General features: G+C 48.3%; 1 protein-coding gene across 1 annotated transcript; it reads right to left on the reverse strand.

The window, feature by feature from the left end:
- Nucleotides 1-8,923: 8,923 nt before the first annotated feature.
- LOC125340088 (orthopedia homeobox) lies at nt 8,924-16,778 on the reverse strand. The gene is made up of 3 exons (XM_048331510.1): nt 16,599-16,778; nt 15,000-15,409; nt 8,924-9,481 (listed from the first exon to the last, which is right to left on the reverse strand). The coding sequence occupies exons 1-3, from the start codon at nt 16,633-16,635 to the stop codon at nt 8,951-8,953; spliced, it is 978 nt and encodes a 325-aa protein (XP_048187467.1). The 5' UTR covers nt 16,636-16,778; the 3' UTR covers nt 8,924-8,950.
- Between the last annotated feature and the right edge of the window lie 6,018 nt (nt 16,779-22,796).

The raw sequence follows: 22,796 nt of genomic DNA on the forward strand, positions 1-22,796 counted from the left end.
GGGAAATCTAAGATAGCTAGTTTCCTGACAAGTGTGTGCCCCTCCCTCTATTGTGGGAAACAATCTAGTCACTGGAGTTTTTAAGAGAGGCATATTAACTCTTCCAAGATACTAGGGTGTCATTTACTAAATTACCTTTTTGAAGGCACTACATGGTCCTGAGTTCTTTGGAAAAGGTAATTAGCCTCCCATATGTGACTAGTTTATTCCAACTGAACACTGCTTTCCACAGGCAAAGGCTGGTCTCTTTTCTGAGAATGAAAACATTATCTTCTTGGGGCTGGGAATATGGCCTACAGGTAGAGTACTTGCCTCGTATACATGAAGCCCTGGGTTCCATTCCTCAGCACCAAATATATAGAAAAAGCCAGAAGTGGTGCTGTGGTTCAAGTGGTAGAGTGCTAGCCTTGAGCAAAAAGAAGCCAGGGACAGTGCTCAGGCCCTGAGTTTAAGCCCCAGGACTGACAAAAAAAAATCCATATCACAAGAAAACATTATCTTCTTGTTGCTAGGAATTATTTATTATTAGTAAACATATAAGCTCTCTCTTTAGATAGTAGACAGATAGATGGATAGATATACACATACATACATACATAGTAGATAGTAACTATCACTAGATATGATAAATCAGTTGGAAATACAAATATGCTTAGAGCTTTATCACCAACAATCAGAGATACCACACTATGAATTAGATTATGAGTCACTATTAAAGTGAATCTAGTAAATGGCCCAACATATACTGCCCTGCCATTGGAGACCTAATCTAGTTCGTGGCTCTACATTTAAGATGACAGTGGAGAATTTAGTATTGACTTACATAAACATTCAAAATGTAAATTGTAGATCTAAGAATCAGACCCACAAAGTCAAGAAGAAAAATACTGAACTTGATACATACTCTATGTGGCCTAGCTCCTTCAAGAAACCTTACCAGGAATTCTATCCCCCAGTGATCTCATTCCCCAATATTTCTCTATTCCCAAGGATTTTGTGATTTTTCCATTATGATTTATGTCAGAGCATAGCACTTGATATATCCATTAAAAACTTCCTTGAATGTTCATTTTTAAAAATCTATTTGTCTTATTTCCCCAATTATATAGCAAGCTCCATCTAAGCTTAGATGTCATATATTTCCCTGGTGTTCTCTCTTCTATGCCCTACTAATAAACACACAAAATAGCTATTGACTTACAAGTATGAAAAATATGTTAAATGAGAGAACTAGACATGATAAGAACAGAGAGAACCAGATTATAACAGAAATATTTTGTGACCACTGGAATCTACATAATGCCCCACATTTTCCAGCCTTTTTTACATTTAGGAGAACTCATGTAATTAGTTCTTATTTATTGTATCAAGTGTAGAAATTTCTGGCCTAAGCCTTAAGCACCAGTTCACAAACTTTCTGTTTTCTCTTCCTACCACAAAGAACAATTGAAAAAAATCCCCTAATGTGGTAGTTAAGGCACATTTGGAAAGCTATCCTATAGAGTTACTCATGCTGAAATTTCTGTGAGAAAGAAAGAAATGTTGGTTGTGTTAAGCCTTAGGTATAAGGTTTAGCTGGTAGTAGAGCACAGCCACGTATAGTACTGACTGATAAAAATATTAAGACAAGACTAAAAAGAAAAAAATCATTTTAATTAAGAGATATAATAGAAAACCTTTAATAACTATAAAAGGAAGAACTGGAAGGCAGACTACACTTAATAAAAAGAAGTCCTTCCTTGCCAGAAATAAGATGGTGTATTCAACCTGAACTGCAAGACCACTTGGAAAGAAACATACAAAGGACAATAATGGTCAGGGAATCTGAACTAGATGACTTCAAAGATCCTTCAGATGGCCAGGTACCAGTAGCTTACACATATAATTCTAGCTATTCAGGTGGCTGAGATCTGAGGATTGAGGTTGGAAACAGACTAAGCAGGCAAGTCTGTGGGACTCTTGTCTCCAATTAACTACCAAAAAAAAGGTGGAAGTGGAGCTGTGGCTCAAGTAGTAGAGTACTATACCATGATGGACAGTTGCCCATGCCCTGAGTTCAAACCCCAGACCTGCCTTCTCTCTCTCTCTCTCTCTCTCTCTCTCTCTCTCTCTCTCTCTCTCTCTCTCTCTCTCTCTAAAAATACTATAAGTTTATGATCTGTGATTATCAATGACTTCTATCCATTTCAAATTTGGAGAAGAAAGGAAAAGGAGAAATTGTTTTTTTCTGAGCTGTGACTATTTAATATTATAATAGAAACAAACATCAAATGATACTTCTACAGAGGTTGGGGACTTAGCTCAGTAGGAGAGCATTTCCTGGCAAGTTTGGTCTTCAGCTCTGAAAGAAAATCCCTCTATCAAATTTTTCAGGGACTAATTAGAACCATGTTTGAAATACCAAAAGACTCAAATATCCTCTCTTGTAGACAGAGTCAAAACTTCCCCTCTCCACCTACAATGTCACCTTCTCAAAGTACCATAGAGCAATCCTGTAAGTTACTTGCAACATCAGACCAGAGCTCATGTCACAAGATCAGTTCACTTACTGATACTTTTTACACAATAAAAAGGCTTTCCATGGCCCACTTGTCTAGAAATAAGATTCATAAGGAAATGAATGTTCCCAGACTCTTTAAACCATATTTTATTTTTATGCAACTAACGTGTCCTACCAAAGCATCCCTTCTTTAAATTACAAGGGTGAAATGCTAAACTTGAAAAGTTAATTTTCTTTTCTGAAAATATGCTAATAGCAACATCACATACATGATGGTATTGATGAATGATTTGAAGACCTGACTTAAGGAATAATCTCTGCCACTTACAAGGTTCATGTGACATTTGGCTTCTGAGTCTCAATTTCTTCATCTACAAAATGGGGATTAGAACGGGTACTTCAAAAAAATGTGCTGTGGTTTAAATGAGACAATGTGCTTTGTAATTAGAAGTGTGATTCAAGTATAAGGTACCAGTGAGGAAGGTAATAAAAAAATTGAATATGATTTCTGAAATTAGTGTTGGAAATCACATTAAATGTGGTCATTTTAAAAGCATAGTAACCCCAGCACTCAGGAGGCTGGGTCAAGAGGACTGCAAGTTCAAGACTAGTCTCAAAAAATTAAAAATAAAAATAAAGCAAGAACAGTAAAATGCCAGTGCAGCTTCACTGAATTCATTCAGGATTTTGCAACTTAAAAAAAAAAAAGTCTTAGCCAGGCACCAGTGGCTCATGCTGCCAACCTAGCTACTCAGGAGGCTAAGATCTGAGAATTGTTGTTTGAAGCCAGACTGGACAGGAAAATCCATGAGATTCATATCTCCCATTAACTACTAAAATAGCCAGAAGGAGAGCTATGGATCAAGTGATAGAGCACTAGCCTTGAGCAAAGAAGCTCAGGGACAGCACCCAGGCCCTGAGTTCAAGCCCCTGGATCAGCGCGTGTGTGCATGCACGCACACACACGCTATCTAGAAATAATGTAATTCTAATATATCTCCATTTTATAACTTGTTTTTATTTTTAATTTCATAAGAATCATGTGATCTTTTGAGTGTTCAATAAGTACTCTAACATATATACATAAACGTAAATGCATATAAAGCCTCATGACATTCGGGTGAAAGGCATAAATAATACCTATCACTTATGTCATGTGGGTTAATTATTTCCTGGTACTTATGAGTTATTTTTGTATGTGCCAGTCTGGGGCTTGAACTCAGGGCCTGACTAGCACTTTGCCACTTGAGCCACAGCTCAACTTCCAGTTTTTTGGTAGTTAATTAGAAATAAAAGTTTCAAACTTTCCTGCCCAGGCAGCTTTGAACTATGATTCTCAGATCTCAGCTTCCTGAGTAGTTAGGATTACAGGTATGAGCCACTGATGCTCAGCCTGTGAGTGAGTTATTTTTAATACAGAATAGAGAAATAAAGAAAGACAATGGCAGCCTGAGCAATTTCAACAAGTGTCTCACATATCTAGTATAGATGGAAACTTGGAAATACTGGATATCTAATCATGAAAATGGAAAATGCAGTCTAACTGCACAAACTAATTATTCCTGTATAACTACTGGTTATGACATCATGGAAATGATAAGAGACCTCTGTGCAGCTCAGATATTAAATTTCTTAATATTATTTTCTATCCTTGTTTTGATAGCACATGCATGAGTAAAAGCCAAAGGCACTGTTCTGCTTCTCTCTGCAATGGCCACATGCTAAATAGGCCATGGTTCCTGTACTGAAAGCTCCACACTGATGAGAGTCAGCAGATAGCCAGGCAGGGGGTGCCCCCCTTTGTTGCTGCTTTCATCTTTAAAATGAATCATAATTTCTGCATTGGATCCGAAGATGGGTTTACAGCTATTAGCCATCATATTAATAATTTAGAAAATACATGCCCAATCACTTGTGTTCTTTCAATTCCCCATGAACACAGCTGCAACCCACATTAGAAGTGAGGATGAATGGATATTTTTCAGATGAGATATTTGGGCTGAATTATTAGGATAGCCTGTACTACAAAATTACTAATAAACATTGCTTCTGGCTCAATTTAGCCTGAACTCAGTGAACCTAGCCAATGGTGACAAATCAAAAACTCTGAAATACCCGATGAATGAATCTAACTAATCAAGGAACCCTGTAGGAAGTAGATACCAGGATTAATGAGCCAGTAGTTTCACCATGCCATGCTGTTATTTCTTCACATAAATGCCCTCAGATGAGATTATCTTTATGTCATGAAAGGGAGAAAAGGAAGGTTACATTCTTTCAACTGACAGGTTAACTACTGCCATTACTTGAACACCCATCTTGGTGAGCTGAGCTCTTTTCTTCTTTATCCCAAAAATTAAAATACAAAGGTTGCAATTCCAATTAAAAACACATTTTTAGGGAACAAAGTCACTGAAGGCATCAAACTTAAAACTGTTCCAGAGTTCAAATTTAACCTGTATTTCCTCTGTGTGTGTGTGTATTCATATTTACCTTGGTCTACCCAAACTGCCTTGAAATCTATTTTATATTCAGTAGCCAATATCATCATTAGCAGGTTGCATTCCTATATCATATTTCTCACCACTAACAAAAGGTAAAATAAGTGAGACATCATTACTATGCCATCAATTGTATGCCAAATATATTTAGTACCAATATCCAGAGGAAACTAAACATACAAGGAGAAATACATAAATAAAAACAAATCAATCATATAGATATGTCATAATGGACTTTGACTTGTTGGTAGCATGTGGTGACAGTAGTCAGTGCCAAATAGGCTACTCAGCAGAAATTATAATTCATCTGAGGTAAGACATCTAGTATATTAAATTTCTATATTATTCACCATTATTTGTTCCTAACTTTCATTAGTTCATACCTTTGAGTCAGAATTGTGTTAAAAATCAGTTAAAACCAATATGAAACCTTTTATTGATCTCCTTTCCTTCCTCAAAAGCAGAAATCTTTCAGATCGTGTGGTTCTTCTCTGCCTTTAAGTCCTCACTAAATTGTCAACCTTAACAATTTCGGCTAGGTTACCTTTTCCTATCCTAATGGCATATATGACTTTTAAAATGTTCAGGATTTTAATGCAAAAATCCATTACCATAGAAACAAATATTATTCTAGAGTCAGGTCAAGTGAAAAACTGCACACTCCTACCTTAATATTGATAAATAATCACTATATTATAAGATATAAGTACTTTTGAAAGCACCTATCACTTTAGTTGATTTGCAACTTCTCATCCATGTTCTGAGTCACTCCATTTTTTTCAAATGTAAGATCTCATTTCCCTTGCCTTTGAGAAATACAAGTTTTAAAGATTCCATTTAGCATCTTTTATTGCATTCCTACATCATAAAGTTATGCTTTATAGCAGCATAAAAAAGCTGTAAAATTAGCATCCTTGTAAACAACCTTCGATGCCCAATGTTGAAGCAATCTGTGATTTGTACTGATCTCCTAAATGTGAGTTGAGATTACAATATCTACTATTTCTTTTTTTTTTTAAGAGCAGTAACATAAGGCCAGGGGAGGAAATATGAGAACATGAATAAAGAAGAAAACCAGTATTCACCTACCGATATTTTAGAAATGTGAAGGTTGTGCTGCAGAATTCTAGAGAACCTTCCATTTTTATGTGAAATCCCAAATGAGCATGTTTTTTCTCTTAATACTTTGGGGTTGTGTTAAAAATATTCCTTGGGAACACTGTAACTGAAATTATTCTGTAATCTCACCAACCTATCCCTGGTAAAAACACCTAAAGTAACATGAATATATGGTTTTCTTTATCAAAGAAACCCATGCTTCCCCCCCCCCCCATCCTCAAAGGGATTCATTGTGTTCTCTTAGTTGAGTAGCAATTACAACATATGAGGTTCCTCAAGTTCACATGAGACACGGTGGTTACCAAAAAAAAAAAACCCGGTATCCTTCGATGGGGTGTGTTTAGGGTTTACCTGCCCTCTGTGGCAATCAAAGGAGAACTCTTCCCATGGGACAAGGGGTACCCCGTCAAAGCCTATAATGACCATTAAATTTCAAGCCACGAGATTGATTTGGGTTTCGTTTTCCAAGGCAAGCCTGCGATATCGATTTGCCTCCGAGTTGCAAACACATCTTCCCCCTCAGGCTACTTAAACCACAGCAATTCCTCCTCCTTCTCCACCTCCTCCTCCTCCAGGGAAGTCCCCTGCGCACGTGGCTGCCTTCGAGGTGGCCCTCACAGGCCACCTTCGCTACCGGGCAGCAGCGTTTGGGGGGCGCCCTGTGCCCCCTACCTGAGAGGCCCCAGGGCCCCTCGGGCCAAGCCTAGCTCTGGGCCACGAAGACACGGGACCACCTCACCGGAAGTGAGGCCCCACCGAAGTGTGGGCCTTGCGTGAGACCAGAGCAGCGGCCCTCGAGTCCATGGCATACCGGGGGGACAAGACGTGGTTTCGGGGCAGCTCGGGAGGGGAGAGCTCGGGGATCTGTAGGCCGCAGGTTTGAACCCCGGTCCTCGGCGGACCTCAGGCTCCCGGCGGCGTCACGCACACAGCCCGCGCGAGGCGTTCCCCCCTCCACCCTGCTCGTTGTGGAGGAAAGCCGTCCGTCCACACACGACGAGACGCGGTGGCACTCTGGAGCGCTGCGTCCCGAGCCGGCAGCTGCGCCTCGTCAGGCTCCGAAGCCCGGATCGGCCCGGGGTCTGGGGAGGGGGGGGAGGGGGGAAAAGCCCCCAAGCCTCGCGAGGCTCCGAGCTTCACGTGTGGCTGCGGCGCTCGCTTGCGGCCGGGCTGGGCACTTCCGGCCTGGCGACCCTGCGGAACCCCAGCTCCGGGGCCTTCCGGTCGGGAGGGAACCCGGGCCTGCGATTCCACCCTCCAGGGCCCCCGCCCCGAGGTGCACGAAGGAGACCAGAACGCACCGTTCTCCATATCACATACTGAAAATGATTTTATTGTATCCATTTACATTTAACTCGATATAAACTTGTCCGGAAAAGTCAAATAATATGCTTTTTATATTAGCTCAAACATTTATTAAGAAAACCAAATTCCTTAAAGAAGCACAGACAAGAAGTTAAAACATATCACAAACTGACCAGTATGTAACAAGAATGCTTTATCTACACAAAACATCCTATTTCACGTTTGTTCATTCTTCGAAAGCGCTTCTGTTCTCTGGGTTGGGATTTGACCAGCACATGCAGAAAGAGCTGATTGTGTTTCTCTGTACAGAGTTTGCAGGGTTGTAAGATGTCCCCCCCCCCTCCCGTGCGCCCCGTCGGGGGAGGAGGTGGGGGGGGGGGCAGCAGCCGACCCACGGGGCACGAGGGACGACGGGGACGACCACAAAACAACCAAGGGCACAGAGCAGCAAGAGGAGAGAAAAGGAAGCAAACAACCACCACCCCCCCTCCCCGTCCTGAAGGATCCGGAAAAGAGAAGTGGCTTTTGCTTTGACCAAAGGGAACTTTCCCTACGCGGTTCTTTGATTCAACCTTTAGAAAGACTTAATCCAAGGGAGAAGCCCGCGGCCTGCCCTCCGGAGCCCTCTGGAGAGGAGAGAAGGGAAACCGAAGGGCAGCCGGCGGAGGGCCGCAGGGCGGGGGGCGCCCGGGTACCCGGGCCCCGGGCTGGGCGCTGGGGAGGTGGGAACGAGAGGAAGAACCCGAGGGCGGATCCAAAGCGATCCATCCACCGGGCCCTCGGAAGAGGCGGCGGGTGGCCGATGCTTGTCCTCCTTTAAGACAAAAAAGAAAAATCCCTAACATTGTGCTGTCCCTTGAACACGTCCACGTGTGACCTCGATGCACTGTGTGTGCGCGCGCGCGCGTGGAGGGTCTGAGAGTGCGTGTGTGTGTGTGTGTGTGTGTGTTCTGCCCACAAACCAGTCCATTGGCGTCTGATTTCAGATCCTGAGTCGACTCCCTGGTAAGTAACATGGCGGGAAAGGATGCTTTCGGTGGGGCGCAGGAGGGGGGGGGCGGGGAGGGCGAGGGGGTCGCGGGCGTCGTGTCCTAGGTGTGGGTGGGAACGTCGCCCGATGGGAAGCCGGGAGCGGGAGGGGGGGTGCAGGCCCGTGGGGTGCGGGTGGGATGGGGCGCTGGAGGTTGGGCCTACGGGGGGGGGAGGGGTTAGGGTGGCCAGGGACCGGGAGAGGCCCGGGGACGGGGGGAGGGGGGAGCGGGGAGGCGTGGGGGGGGGGGGGGGACCGCGGGCAAACGAAGTCAGGCGAGGGGAGGCCTGGCGGGCCGGGGCTCGCGGGACGCCCGAGCGAGTGGAGGGTGGAAGGCCAGGACCGAGCGCGGTGGGACGGGGCGGGCAGGGCGCCGGGCCGGGGTGGGCGGGGATGTGGGGAGCGGCCGGGCGCGCGGCCCGGCGTTTGGGGCGGGGCGGGGGCGGGGCGGGGGCGTGGGGGGGGGGCGGCGAAGCGGGCCGGGGCGCGGCTGCATTAAGTGAAGCTCATGGAGACTGTGTGCTCTAGCGCCTTGCGGCGGAGCGAGGCGATGCTCGTGCCCCGCCACACGTCGCTGCTGTCCGGGGAGCTGCAGAGCTGGGGCGAGCCCGAGACGTTGCTGGGCCCGGGGAGGGAGGCGGGCACCATGCCGGGGAAGGCAGGCTGGTAGAGGTGCGACTGCAGCCCGGCGCCGTTGGAGCCCGCCAGGCTGTTGGACAGCCCCATGGAGTTGGGCGGCGGCCCGGCCGCCAGGCTGCACTGGGACAGCGACTGCGCCATGGCTTGCTGCCGGCCGAGCGCGGGCGGCAGCGGCAGCTGCGACACGCCCGGCATGGCGGCCGCCGCCCAGCGGGTGTCGTTGGCGTGGAAAGAGCACAGGCTGTCGCCCATGGCGGCGGCGGCGGCGGCGGCGGCGGAGGGAAACTGAGGCAGGCCCGGCGTGGGCAGGAGCGTGCCGGGCGCGCGGAACACGTTGGTAGTCTTCTTGCGCTTCTTCCACTTGGCGCGTCGGTTCTGGAACCAGACCTGGAGCGGGCGGGGCGGGAGACAAGACGGGGGGGGCGGGGGGAGGGCGCGGTGAGCGAGCCGGCCAGAAACCCGGGGGGGGGGGATCGAGGCGGGACCCCACCCTCCTCCGACCGGCTCCGTCGGGCTCCCCGCCCGCCCGCACCTCCCCCATCCACCGCCCTCCCCAAGTTTCCTGCGCTCCCCCCCCCCCCGGGCAAAGACTCCGGCTCTCCCACTAGTGATGGTGCCCCGCGGCGCGGACACACACACACCCCGACCCCGAACACGGGCCCAGCCCAGGCCCGGCCCCCACGCCCGGGTCTGCAGGCCGGCGAGCGTCCAGGCCCCGACCCACAGGTGTACAGCTGGAGACAAACACGTGTGCCCGCCTGGCTTCGTGGCGGCTCGTGGGGCACGGATGGGGCATCGCAAAACGCTGGCGAGCTGGAAATGGATGAAAGGCCGTGGACGACCCCACCGGTTTCAGAAGAGAAAGACAAAGGGAAGCCCCGACCGGCACGGTTGGCAGAGCAGAGAGGTTCACCTAGCGATCGGGTGGTGCTGCTGGAGTCGCCCAGCTGACTCCTGGTTCCCCCCACACCGCCCAGCCCGAGCCATTCCCGGGGCACCTTTGTCTGGTCTCTCTGGGCTACCAGAGGCCAGACCTTCAAGACTATTTTTTACTTTTCTCCCAGGAACTTAATGAGAATCGCAAGTAACAAGGCCTCTGGTGCTTTCAAGTCGTCTTCCCTTTCCTTTATAAACGAAAAGCATGTTTCCCACCAAGGCAATTGTTTTTTTTTTTTTTAAGGGCGAAGTGTAAAACACACTAGTTATGAAACCAATTGAATTTTGCTTAGGCCGACCCAGAGGTCCTTTTTCGGAGAGGTGTGTTTGATGAACTACATTCCAAATGGAAACAAGCTTCCTCCACTTTCTTGACTGAAGGGCTCAGGAATTTCAGATCCTACCAGGCAAATTTGCCTACAGATGTGAAATTCAGTGTAACAGGGCAAGAGTTATGTCTGGATGATATGTACTATGATACCTATCCATCTCCACTTCTTTCTTTTCCGTTTTATCTTTAAGGAAGAAAAAACAATAGTTGCCAACATGCCTACTTGGCAGACTTTCAGTGCAAAATCTTGCTAAATACAAATAATGGGGGGACACAGCTCAGGTACTGAGTTTCCTCTTAGAAGTAGGCCAACACAATTTCATCATCATATTTCTGGCCCAAAAGGTGATCCATTGGCTAATTCAACTCAAGCCCTCTGCTCTGCAAAATGAAGTATCAGAAATAGGGACAAACCTGCCCTTCCTGGTAAACCAACAGTTCCCAGCTGTGTTCTCATCCTTGTAAGCCAAGACAGACTCTCCACCTACAGTGCCAACCATATCGCAGTCTAGATTTCTCTTTGGACGGATTCTTGCTTTCATAATTTATGGGGAATATCATCCATCATTTGATCTTTCTCTGATTCCTACCTCACTGGCACAAGTTTCCTACACAATATTTGCAACTGGTAAATACTCAGCATCCTTTTCTCAGTGCAGCCCCTGAGGTAGTGTGTTACCGATTAATGAGACAACAGGTCCTTGATAGTGGATGGGATCAATGCTTCAGGATTGAGCTGTTAGGGCCTTTGATGGAGAACAAACCTCCGAAGTGGAGGAGTGACAAGCCATCACAAGCACCTTTGCAACACCCAGCCAATACTGAATAGCTTGGGGGGGGGGGTGTTAGAAGGTAGGACACCCTTGGCAGAGACTAGATCTGTGTCCAAATAATTCCTGCCCCTCATGTGCAGCACACAAGTATATCTTCAAAGTTACCTGAGAAAGCCAAGACCTTCTAACACCCTCTAAGTGCCAGTGAATCCTATAAAATATTGGAGGGAGTGAGGTCAAAAAAGGAGTGGAGAAAGAAATCAAAGAAGGGGGTGTGTGGAAATTTGCCTAGAGGAATTTGAATCGCAAACATTGCTGTCAGAAAGGTTTCTGAATCCAGAATCTGCTCACAGATCAAAGGAAGGGGGAAAACAGCTGTTAAAGAATTAAATACTAGAGGAAGAATAAAAAAAGAAAGCATGCTCAATTATGTTCGAGGGTTAGTAGTCAAATGATGGCTGCAATTTTTTTTTTTAATGTTTCATGGCTTACTAAGGTTGGGGAAAAAAATCTACACGGGATCTGAGCGCCTCCGTTCCAAGCTATGATGCATATGTTTTTAAAATGTGAATGTTTCCACTTGAAAACTAGAGCATGGCAGATTAAAATACAGGTAAAACCTAAGGGAGATTTTCAGAATGCACAGATGACAACTCCAGGAAATATATTAACCGCAGCCACGGGGCCAACTTTGTACTTAGTTTGAAATGCAGCTCTTCTTAGAAAATGCTTAATACAACAGTGAGAATCTAATGGAGGTTAGAATCTAAAAATCCACTTTCATGATATCTGCTGTTACAGTAATATAGACATACTGTAAATGTATTTTAAAATATATAGCCCATTTAATTCCCCAGCTATAAATGGCTCCGAAATAGAGAAAGAGGGGGGAAAAGGAAAGAATATTACTCCCCCCCCCACGCAAATGCTTTATGAAGATCTCATTGGAATCCAGCAAATGATTAATGTGAAGATTTGGGAGGAAATCTGGGGAGCTGTATTAAAGCCTAGATCTCAGGTTCATTTCGATCAGCCAGCCGTGAACTCTGGGCCGAATTCATTACACTTTAATAGTGCTGGGAGAGGAAGAAAATGCAATTTCTCATTCCATTAGAAAACTAGAAAATACTCTCAGCTTGTCCCCCTATTAAGATGTGGCAGGTGACAGGGCCATTCTGGGAGACACGGTCAATGGAATTACAGCACATTATTTTTGTTCATATAAAATATTGAAAGGCAAGCCTGACTGTGCAGAAGTTATTTCACTGATTTGGTTTTTATGTAAATAAAATATTGAAAGTTAATTAATCCGTGCTAGAGACTAATGATTATGCTTATTATATTGCATTTGATCGCGTAATTTGCATGATTCTCGCATTGCTGCTTAATAAGCCATTCCAGGTTATAAATAATTCTGAAATTGGTTTCTAATAATGGCATGCTATAAAAGGAATGGTTTTATTACAGTCGGCAGAAAAGGGGAGCAATATCAGAATAGAACTGGCCTCCATGTGAGTAGAGGTGCTTTGATAAATATTTAAAAGTGATCTATACCAAGTATAGACAAAATAAATCTATTGAATAATTTAGCCTAGAATAAAAAAGCATCTCTGCAAAGAAACAATTGCAATAAATTAAATGTTTAGATCATTTTGAATCAGTGCAGTGGCCCTCATACTGAAAAGAATGTGGCAGTCTGTTCACTACAAAGAAAAGTATGAAGCACTCATCATAGAAGAACATAAACCAATTACTATTTAATTTGAATTTGGCCAAGGAGCGGTGGTATAGCAAATAGTGAAGTAAATACATTTTCCATAAATTATTTTTGTATTACATTACATAATGTTAATCATTTTGAAATGTTAATTAAGAAGGTTATGTTGATCTGATTACTTTTTAAACTATGAAGTATTATTTTTAAAAATATTGAAATTGCCATTCTATTAAATTGTTTCTAGCACCAGCTTCAAGCTATTATCTTTGGTAGAACATTATGCTAGGACAATTAACATATTTCGTCTCATTCTTCTTGCATATTCTCTTGTGTACTTTTTCAAAATAACTATTTCTACCACACAGTTTATATTTTATTTCATTTACAGCTTTTTCTATCAAAAGAACCACTGTCATTAACCTTCGGAAGACCTAGAAAGTTTAATAGACCTGTTTTCGTTTTTTCATAAAATTAGCTGTCCGATTACATTTCATTTGTGATTCTAAGTTCTATTTTAATTGAATTAATTACCAGTATGTCTGAGTTAAGACACATTTCACTCTTTGAAACAAAAATTAACACTTAACATTTCTCTTGAGGGGCAAAAAACAAATTTATTAATTTTGTGCCTCTAATATTGAACCGACATCCAGGTATTATCACTGATGTGCTATTACGATTAGATTTTTCTGTGAATGTTTGAACTCAACTTCAGATTTTAAAATGGTGAAAGGTAAAATATTTAAAAGGCATTAAAATAATATATCTTCACAAGGCGCTTAGTACTTTTTCTACGTGTTATTTCAGTTGCCCATGGCAAAGGCCTTTCAGAGTCCACTAACAAAACCACCTAGAGTTATATTGAACAAAATATCACTCTAGTAATTTAACCATCTTAAGCCCTTGATAGCATTCATTTACTACTAGAACAGAAAAGTGTACTTTTTTTTTTTTGCCTTTTAGCCTAGCTCTAAATTCTGAAATGAAAACAAAAATATTCAGTATTGCGATTATAGGTACCCTTGTCTCTCATGTCTTAAATTAAATGTAAAGTAACTGAGCGCGCTTTAACGTTCATTTTAAAGGTAGCACTGGTTTAATAAATTAATGCGGCTGACGCTCGGTACACTGGACAAATATTGAGGTCCCAGAAAGCAGAGGAAGGATTTCAGCACCCGGGACAGCTCAAGACCCAGCGCGCTTCTAGGCTGTGCCTAGAATACTTGTTATTTGATTCTTATTATTTTGTTGTTGTTGTTGTTTTGAAAAGCGGGATGGGAAGAAGCTGGAGCTCGTTAGGATTCTATTTTTATTCTCCCGTGTTCAGAAGAGCCATAGATGTGATTTTTGAGGTCACATATAATTTACAACTTTGTGGGTGCCAGGATAACTGTTCAACAATGATTTCCTCTCTGGGTCGACATTTCTAGATCTAGACCTTTGGGGGTTTTTGTTTGTTTGTTTGTTTGTTCGTTTGTTTCTATTTTTATTGGTTGGGTAGCCCCACCAGAAAGCCTTCATTTCCCACCATCGGACCCCCAAGTTTCCTTAGGGAAATCTTTTTTTTTTTTTTTTTTTTTTTTTTAGCACACAGGGCCGTGGCGAATATCCCCAGCGCCTCTAGCTTTTGGTAGACCACCAAACTCAATACCCTAGCAGAATATTTTGTCTGAGTGATGGAAGAAGACGGGATTCGGGGTTAGCCTCACACCGTGAAGTCTGAGTGGCTTTGCCCCTACTCCCCCCAAATCATGACACTTTATCTCCTCCTTTTTTTTTTTTTCATGTTTTGTGTGTTAATTGTTGCATTTCCCCAATTCACCTCAAATGTTTAATACAGACTCCTTAGGGGGGCCTGAAAAACTCGTCCATAACTAGAGCTGCTAGTGAGGGTTCGCCGCCTGGACGATACCAAGGTGGCTTCTTCTGGAGAGAAGAGTGGAACCCCCTCTAGCACCCCAACAATAGCTGGCTGCCCTGCAGGAGGGTTTCGGCCTTGGAGACAGGCCTGGCAAGTCCTTTGGGGGTGTGTGGGGGGGGATGGCGGCGTGTGGGGGGGGGACCCCCGGGAAGGAGCTGGCTCGATCTAGGACCCGATCGGCAGCCCTCCCGCCCGCCGCCCGCGCCCCGTGGCCGGCGCCCGCGTACCTGCACGCGGGACTCGGTCAGGCCGATCCGCAGCGCCAGCTCCTCCCGCATGAAGATGTCGGGGTAGTGCGTCTTGGCGAAGCTGCGCTCCAGCTCGTTGAGCTGCGCGGGGGTGAAGCGCGTGCGGTGGCGCTTCTGCTTCTGCTGGCCCTGCTGCTGGCCGCCCTGGCTGGGGTTGGGGCCGCCCTGGGGCCCGGGCTGCTTGTCCGGGTCTTTGGCGCTCACCGCCAGCGAGGCGGGCGTGGAGCCCACGGTGGTGATGTCTTCCCCCGGCAGCAGCGTGGCTCCCTCCACCGGGTCCGAGTTGGGCGCCAGGTCCCCCGGATGGCCCCCGGGGTCGGAGCCCCCCACGCCCAGCCTACACTTCACCGCCTCCCGGTGGCCCAGAAGCTCGGCGGCATCTTTCATACCTGCAGAGGCAAAGGGATCGACTCGGTCACTCGATTCCCGGAGCCGCCACGAGGGACGGGCTTCGCTCCTCCGCGCCCCGGCGGCGCCCGCCGCGCCCACGCCCGGCCCAGGGGCGCAGCCTCCCGGGCGATCGGCGGGGCATCGCCCGGCTCCTTCCCTTCTCCCGGCGGCCGGCTCCCGGGGCTCACCGGGCGCGCCTTCGGGTCCCCCACAGGAGAACACCCCCAAGCCGGCCAGGAAAGCATTCGTCCCAGTCCCTTTCATACACCGGGCCCCTGGCGCCCCAGGACATGGAAGGCAAATCCTCGAGCCCGAGGGGCGGGCGGCGGGAAAGAAGTGGAAGGATTCCTCCACGCGAGCGAGCGAGCGTCCTCCGGTCCCTCTCCCTCGCTGGAGAGCCAGGGGTCCCCCCCAAGCCCTTCACCCCGCGAAGTCACCCCAGATCAACTCCGCCTCCCTCTCAAAGCACAGAAAGGGTTTGGGGAAATGGAATCCCATCCATCAGGGAAGATTCCCAAAGCGGAAAGCCAGACTGCCAGGCCAGACACCCTCCAGACTCAACCGTGAATCAAACTTTAGAAAAGCCAACTTTTCTTTCCCGAGAAATAAAAGGCGCCTTGCTCTCCGCCATGGGCCACGCGGAGCCCCTGGTCGAGGCAGGGCGGCCCGCGGCCCCGGACCATTTGAGCTTTTTCTCTTTCCCAACCAGCGCACTTAGCAACTCCACCTCGGTGTCAGCCGCTTCTCCTTCACACAAGACTTTTAAAAAAATAATAATAATTCAACCACACTTAGATAAGAAGAAGAAAGAAATAGAGAAGTGGGGGGGGGGGGAACGAGAAAGAAATCCCAAATCAGAGCCCAGGTGGAGAGAAAAAAAGAAACACCGCCAAACAAACGATCCTGGGGGTAGATCGCCCTTCAAACACATAAAGGGGAGGGGAGAAGGGGGGGAAAATAAGGAAAACAAAAAAAGTAACAACATTCCCCCAACTCCTTTTGTGGATCTACATATTCCATAGATTTTTTTTTTAAAAGACGATGCTAAATCAAATTAAACTTTAATACAGCACAATTACTTTTAAAGAAATTAGTCCATTTAGGGCGCATTAAGGTAAAATAAGGAACAAATTGACAATTTCCTGCCCCGGCTTCTCCCGGCTGCCGGGGCGCGAGGCGCCCACTCACCTAGCCTGGCGTCCAGGAGGTCGGCGTGAGACAGCATCGCGCACCGCTCCAGGGCGAAAGCTGTTCCCCCCCAAATTTTAGCGGCTTTAAGTTATTTAAAATAGATATAAGCTATAAGCTATACGATATAGATATATATAGATCACCTAAATGAAAGAAAATTCGGTTTGTGGTTAAAAAGGGGGCTTCTTGCATTATAATGTCCTTTAGAGAGACGGGGAGGTGCTTAACAGTTGAATGAACCCGTGAGCGGCTCGGCGAGGGGACCAATCAGGAGGGCAGCCTGCAAATGTCAGCGCCCGGAGAGTCCCCCACTCCGCCCGCCCGCCCGCCCGCCCGCCCGCCCGGGGGAGGCGGCGGCCGCAGCCCGGGCCGCTCCAGCCCGCGCAGCAGCCTCCAGGCGGCGGCCACCGCCTCGCCCTCGCCCCGGGCTTCCCGGCCGGCCTCGCGCGCGCGCTGCCTCCCGGAGCTGGAATCCGAGCACAGTCTCCCTTCCCCTCGCTTCCCTGGGGCAGCTGCGGGTAGCCAAGCTTCCGAGACCCGGGGGCGTGGGGGGGAGGGGTGGGGGGCAGGGAAGGCCCTCCGCGTGGCCCCGCCTGGGCGATCCAGGCCACCCCGGAGGGCGGTGGCCAGACCTGGGGCACCCCGGCTGCACCTCCGCTTGGCCCTCTGCGTGCTAGGCCCGCGCTAGAGATCCCTGGGGCTCTGCCTAGGCCCAGGGCCTACCCAGCCCCAACTCCACCCCGGGCTGAGTGCGGGAAGAAGACGGGCTCCTCGGCCCGGCTGAGGCCCGCCGTCGGCTTCCTCGGCCTGGGGGAAAGGTGCCTTCCCGCACTCGGCACCCTACGGGCGAGGCCCCCCACCCGGCTCCCAGTCCCTAACCGGCTCTGGCGTCCAAGTTTCTAAGTTCAACACGGTTCCCCACTCCACTTAAGGCTGTAAATAAAGTTAAATGCTCTTTATTTTCTTCTTGAATATGTTAAACTACTTGCACAGTTTAAAGTGCTTTGCACAAGTGAAGCGAACCATTTCTAATGTTCTGATTTTTCAGAGCCAGCCAACAACAAAGTTTAGATTAGTAATATATTTCTAACCAGAGTAATTTTCAAGATCATTAGGCATTTATGTAATTAGTGCCAAATCTATAAGCTTTTATTACGATTATTAGAGTAAAATCAGTATAAATTTGTACTAATTTACTACTGTTTAGACTTGGCTGTCAAGCCCAGAGGTTCTTATTGTAAATGATAACTGAGGAAATTAAGTGCAAAATTCTGTACCATTTCTGATCTGCTCCTAAACAATCCGTTTCAATTGTATTTGTAGCAGAACATAATGCCCTCTTAAAGTTACTTGACTTGTATTTTTATTTGCAACACAAGAAAAATGCCCTCTACCCAAGCACAATGAAAACTAATATTTACTACTCTCAACTTGATTAACATTGATTTTTAATTCGAGAGTGATGCAATTAAGATTATTCATTTAGTGCGAATAAAGCTTCCACAAAAGGGTGGCCCTATGAAGTCTGTTTTAAATAATACCGAACAAATGGCCTTTTTTTTTTTTTGGTTCGCTGTCCAATTGACTTACACAAAACCCTGAAAATGCTGTCTGAGCGCAGATGCGAGAGGACGTGTGTGCGTGTGTGTGCGTGTGCGTGTGTGTGTGTGTGTCCTTAGCTGCGTGACAGGGACCAAAGCTGGGAGACAAAGGAGGCGGTAAAGCGAACTCTGGGGGTAGTTTTGCTTCCTCCTTCTTCCTCCTCCGGGCTCGTGCAACCTCCTCCCGGGCACACACAGACACACGTGCGCGCGCCCCCGTGCACACCCGCGGACCAGCGCGGGGCCTCCCGAGCTTCCCCGGAAGCTCCGGACCCGGCCGGGTTTGGGCGGCCGCGGCAGCCGCTGCCCCCGCGGCCTAGCTGGAGCTGGGGTGCGGGCGGGCGGGCGGAGCCTCGGGGGCTGGCGGCGAGTCTGTCAGCCTCCAGGGCATTCTGCAGGTGCCCAGGGCCCTTCAGAGAAAGTAGGGGAGGTGGGGGGACCCCAAGATTGAAAGCCACTCCACTCAAAGCCCTCCCTCCCCTCCCAACAAAAGTTGAACTCTAAAAGTTAAGGCAAGGAGGGGGGGGGGCGCAGCGGAAGGAGGTCCCAGCAGCAGCCCAGAGGGGTGGGGGGTGGAAGCTGGGGGTCCTCTCCTTCGGGGATCCTCGGGGGGGGGGTTCTCCCCCACCTGCGTGGGGCCTTCTGGGTTAGCCAGGCAGGAATTCGGGGGGGGGGGCGAGGTGGAAAGCAGTGAGGAAGGAAGGGACAGGCAGGCCTGCACCCGCCCCGTGCTCCCCAAAGACTGAGGTGGCTCCCCACAATCCCCGGGGAAGAAGGGAGGCGAGGTGGGGTCACCCGGGAAGCGAAGAGGAAGAGCCGCCAGGATACACAGGTGTGGCCACGAGCCTCATCCAATCCACACGTGCGTGCCCACGAGCGGGGCAGCCCCTCATCCAAGTCCACACGTGCGTGCCCACGAGCGGGGCAGCCCTGGTCCCCCAGCCGCCCGGGAACGGGCGCGGGCCCCGCGGCCTCCTCCCGCACGCACGCACTCGCTCATATATTCTGTTTTGTTGTATCTTTCAGGTCGATAAATAAATGTGTAATAGTTAATGTGAAGACACATCAGAGTAATAACAATGGGACGAAATCAAAGGATTATCCATCTCTGTTAGTAACCGCTGAATAACAATGTTGCGGCATGATTGATAGCCCGCTTCATTTTATGACTTTTCTATTGGTCTTGATTTTTATAGCAGTATAAACAAACTAAATCATTTCTTCCAAGACTTCAGAGCACAAGCATCTAGGAAGTGGGTGGGAGTTGAAGGGGGGGGGCGTGTGTGTGGAGAAAGCAAAGGGGGGGGGGAAGGAAGGGAAATCTGAGAATAGATGGGGGGGTGTCAAGATGGGGAGGGCAGCCAAGCCAGAGCTGGGGTTGCAGGCCGAGGTAGCAGCCTGCCAGCTGGCAAGGGAAACGACGCGAGTCTAGATGCAAAATGCTGCCCCCTCCACCCCGCGCCCCACGACAACTCCTTTTGGCCAATGTCTGAAACCACCTGGGCAGCGCCTGAAATGTATTTACCAGAGTTTTATTCCCGTCATCTTTCCACGTTCCTGGGGCAGCCGGGAAAGTGCCGGTCAGGCCCATTGCTGTTGATAATTTAAGGTATTTCCCACATGATCATGGGAACTGAAGTCCTTAACAAGGCCAGGCTTTAGCGCAATGGCCCCCAAATCTTCGGAATGACAAGAATGTCTTCAGAAATCACTTCAAAGCAAAGTAAAAGGATTTTCTATGACGGATCCAGTGATTTTTCCTCAATAAATAGGTTTTAGATTGTTACACACACGTAGAAGTGGAACAAAGGGAACTACCAGAAAATATATTGGTTGCCCCTAATAAAATTTATTTAGACAGTTTACTTCTCATAAAAAATAGAGATTGAATTTTGTACAAGAGCCTGCCAAGGGGCGATGCACAGGGAAATCATTTTTTTTCTCTTTCTCCTTTTCCCCCTTCTCCTTTTTAACGAAGCACAAAGAGCATTTAAAGGCCAAGGAACCTGCTCGTGACTCCTACTGCCTGAGTGCCCAGGCGGTGCTGAACTCGGTCGCTTTGAAAGATGGCTTTCTGAGAGGGAGAGAGAGAATTCTTTTTAAAAACAAAACCTTGCCGACTGATGTAGATGAGAAACAAAACCAACTACACAATCCATGCATTTCCTCTTGCTTAGCCATCCCAGGGCAGAGCAACACGGGTGTGCTAGGATTCGGAGATGGGGTGGGCTGGGTCGGGATGGGAGATCGGACAGGAAGGGCCTTAAAGATGGGGTTTATGCTGATTAGGCTTGCAATCCTGATTTTCTTTCTAATTGTATTTATACATTCTTTGAGAATCCTTTGTAATGGCAGAGACAGAATTAAAAAAAAAACAAAACACAACACCACATACAGAGTGCCTTGGGAAGAATTGGGTAGTGTACCCAGAGCCCTAATTGCCTTTTCCACTTACAGAAACCTTGGGTGTTTGTTAAATGTAACTTTCATCTGCTTGGGTTGTTAGTAAACTGCTTGTTTTTCTATGCAGACAGTGGGCTGAAATATGGCGCGTTATTATTCACATTCCTGCTATTAAATGCTGAATTGTAACATTGTTCCCTTTAATGAGGAGCGCCTCCCTCAATAATTAACGATCTCACATTTTCCTATTTTCTTGCCTGATGAAAAGAATCAATTTTAATTCGTGGCAAATTACAGCCATGCTTTTGGGTATTATTTGCTTACAGAAAACAAATCAAGTGACTTGAACACTCTTGTTTACTTTTCCAGATATGCAATAACCCCAACGCAACGGCAAAACAGGTGCTGCTCTTCGGGCCTACCTTAGACCCCAGAAACGATTAAGGGGGGCGGGGCACAAGTACAGGAGGCAAATAAAGGAAGCTCTGGCGCCCACTGCCCTGGGAACAATGGGGTCCACTTTGGTCATACATCACTGCCCCCTGCCCGGTCCCAGGCAAGGCTGGGTAGATTGCGTCTGGCTTATTTGTGGGAGTCGATTTGAGAGTGAGTGTATGGAGCAAAGGTCTGGGAGGGCGGCCAAGTCTCTTCCAGGGGGTGCCGAAGGCTCCCACACTTTCTTCCTGCATCAAGGAACTCTTCTCAAGATTCGCAAGCCCCAAAGGCTTCGGCTGGGCTGAGCAGCAGTTCCCCACCCCACCCCACCCGCACCCCCGGCTGTCAACTGGGGCTCCCCACCGCCGGGAGAGCATCTTCCAAGTCCTAGCCCAGCAAGCCTGGGCCCGGACCACACGCTCCTCTTCCAGGCTTCCCTGGGCGGGCGAGGTGCTGGGAGGCTCAGAGCCGGCGTGGTGTGGTGTGGTCGGCCCCTCCGAGTCACTGCAGCCTGGGGCCCCAAATAAATAATAAAATAAAGGAATAAAAAGCCAACAGGACCCAGGCTCCTGTCTCAGCGCCTAAAGTCCACATTCTCTGTGTGTCTGTCGTCTCTGTGTGTCTGTGTGTGTCTGTGTCTGCGTGTCTGTGTGTGTGTCTATGTGTGCCTGTGTGTCTGTGTGCCTGTCTCTCTGTCACTCTGTGTCTGTGTGTGCCTGTGTGTCTCTGTGTGTCTCTGTGTGTCACGCTGTGTGTGTCACTCTGTGTGTCTGTGTGTCTGTGTCTGCGTGTCTGTGTGTGTGTCTATGTGTGCCTGTGTGTCTGTGTGCCTGTCACTCTGTGTCTGTGTGTGCCTGTGTGTCTGTGTGTCTCTGTGTGTGTCTCTGTGTGTGTGTCACTCTGTGTCACTCTGTGTGTGTGTGTCTGTGTCTGTGTGTGTGTCTATGTGTGCCTGTGTGTCTGTGTGTCTGTCTCTCTGTCACTCTGTGTGTGCCTGTGTGTCTGTGTGTCTCTGTGTGTGTCTCTGTGTGTGTGTCACTCTGTGTCACTCTGTGTGTGTGTCTGTCTGTGTGTCTATGTGTGCCTGTGTGTCTGTGTGCCTGTCTCTCTGTCACTCTGTGTGTGTCTGTCTCTGTGTGTGTCACTCTGTGTCACTCTGTGTGTGTCACTCTATGTCTGTGTGTGTCTGTGTCTGTGTCTCTGTGTGTGTCTGTCGGTGTCTCTGTGTGTCTGTGTGTGTCTGTGTGTGTCTGTCTCTCTCCCTTTGAGGGCTCCCAGAGCAGGACTGCGTGTGCTTCCGTGCACGCTCCTGCGTGGGCAGCGAGCAGCGCGGGTCCCCTGGCCCGCAGCTCACCCGCCGGGCGAGGCGTGCGGGGTCCAGACGCGGCGCAGGAGAGCCCCTGCCCCACGCTTTGATTTCCCCACCCCTCCCGGAAGCTTTGCGGGGGTGGGGGGTGGGGAGGGGGGCCAGGGCTGCAGGGGGTTGCTCACAAGCCCTCGCCCCGCACCCACACGGCTTCCCGCACCTTCGAGCGTGCACACCAGCAGCAGATCGTCCACCTGCGTGACTGCGGGTGGGCGCAGGGGCCGCGCTCCGACTTTTCTCTCCTTCTCAGCTTCCCCCCGTTGACAACGGGCCCCCGGGGCCCCCATCAAACCCCACGACGGCCCGTCCCCGCCCGTCCCCGGCACAGCCCGCTCCCTTTCCTTTCTCTCTCTCGCTCTCTTTTTAAATAAATGCCTTTCGCCTAGTAAT

This window comes from Perognathus longimembris, chromosome 22 (assembly GCF_023159225.1).
Source record: "Perognathus longimembris pacificus isolate PPM17 chromosome 22, ASM2315922v1, whole genome shotgun sequence".
Taxonomy (NCBI): domain Eukaryota; kingdom Metazoa; phylum Chordata; class Mammalia; order Rodentia; family Heteromyidae; genus Perognathus; species Perognathus longimembris.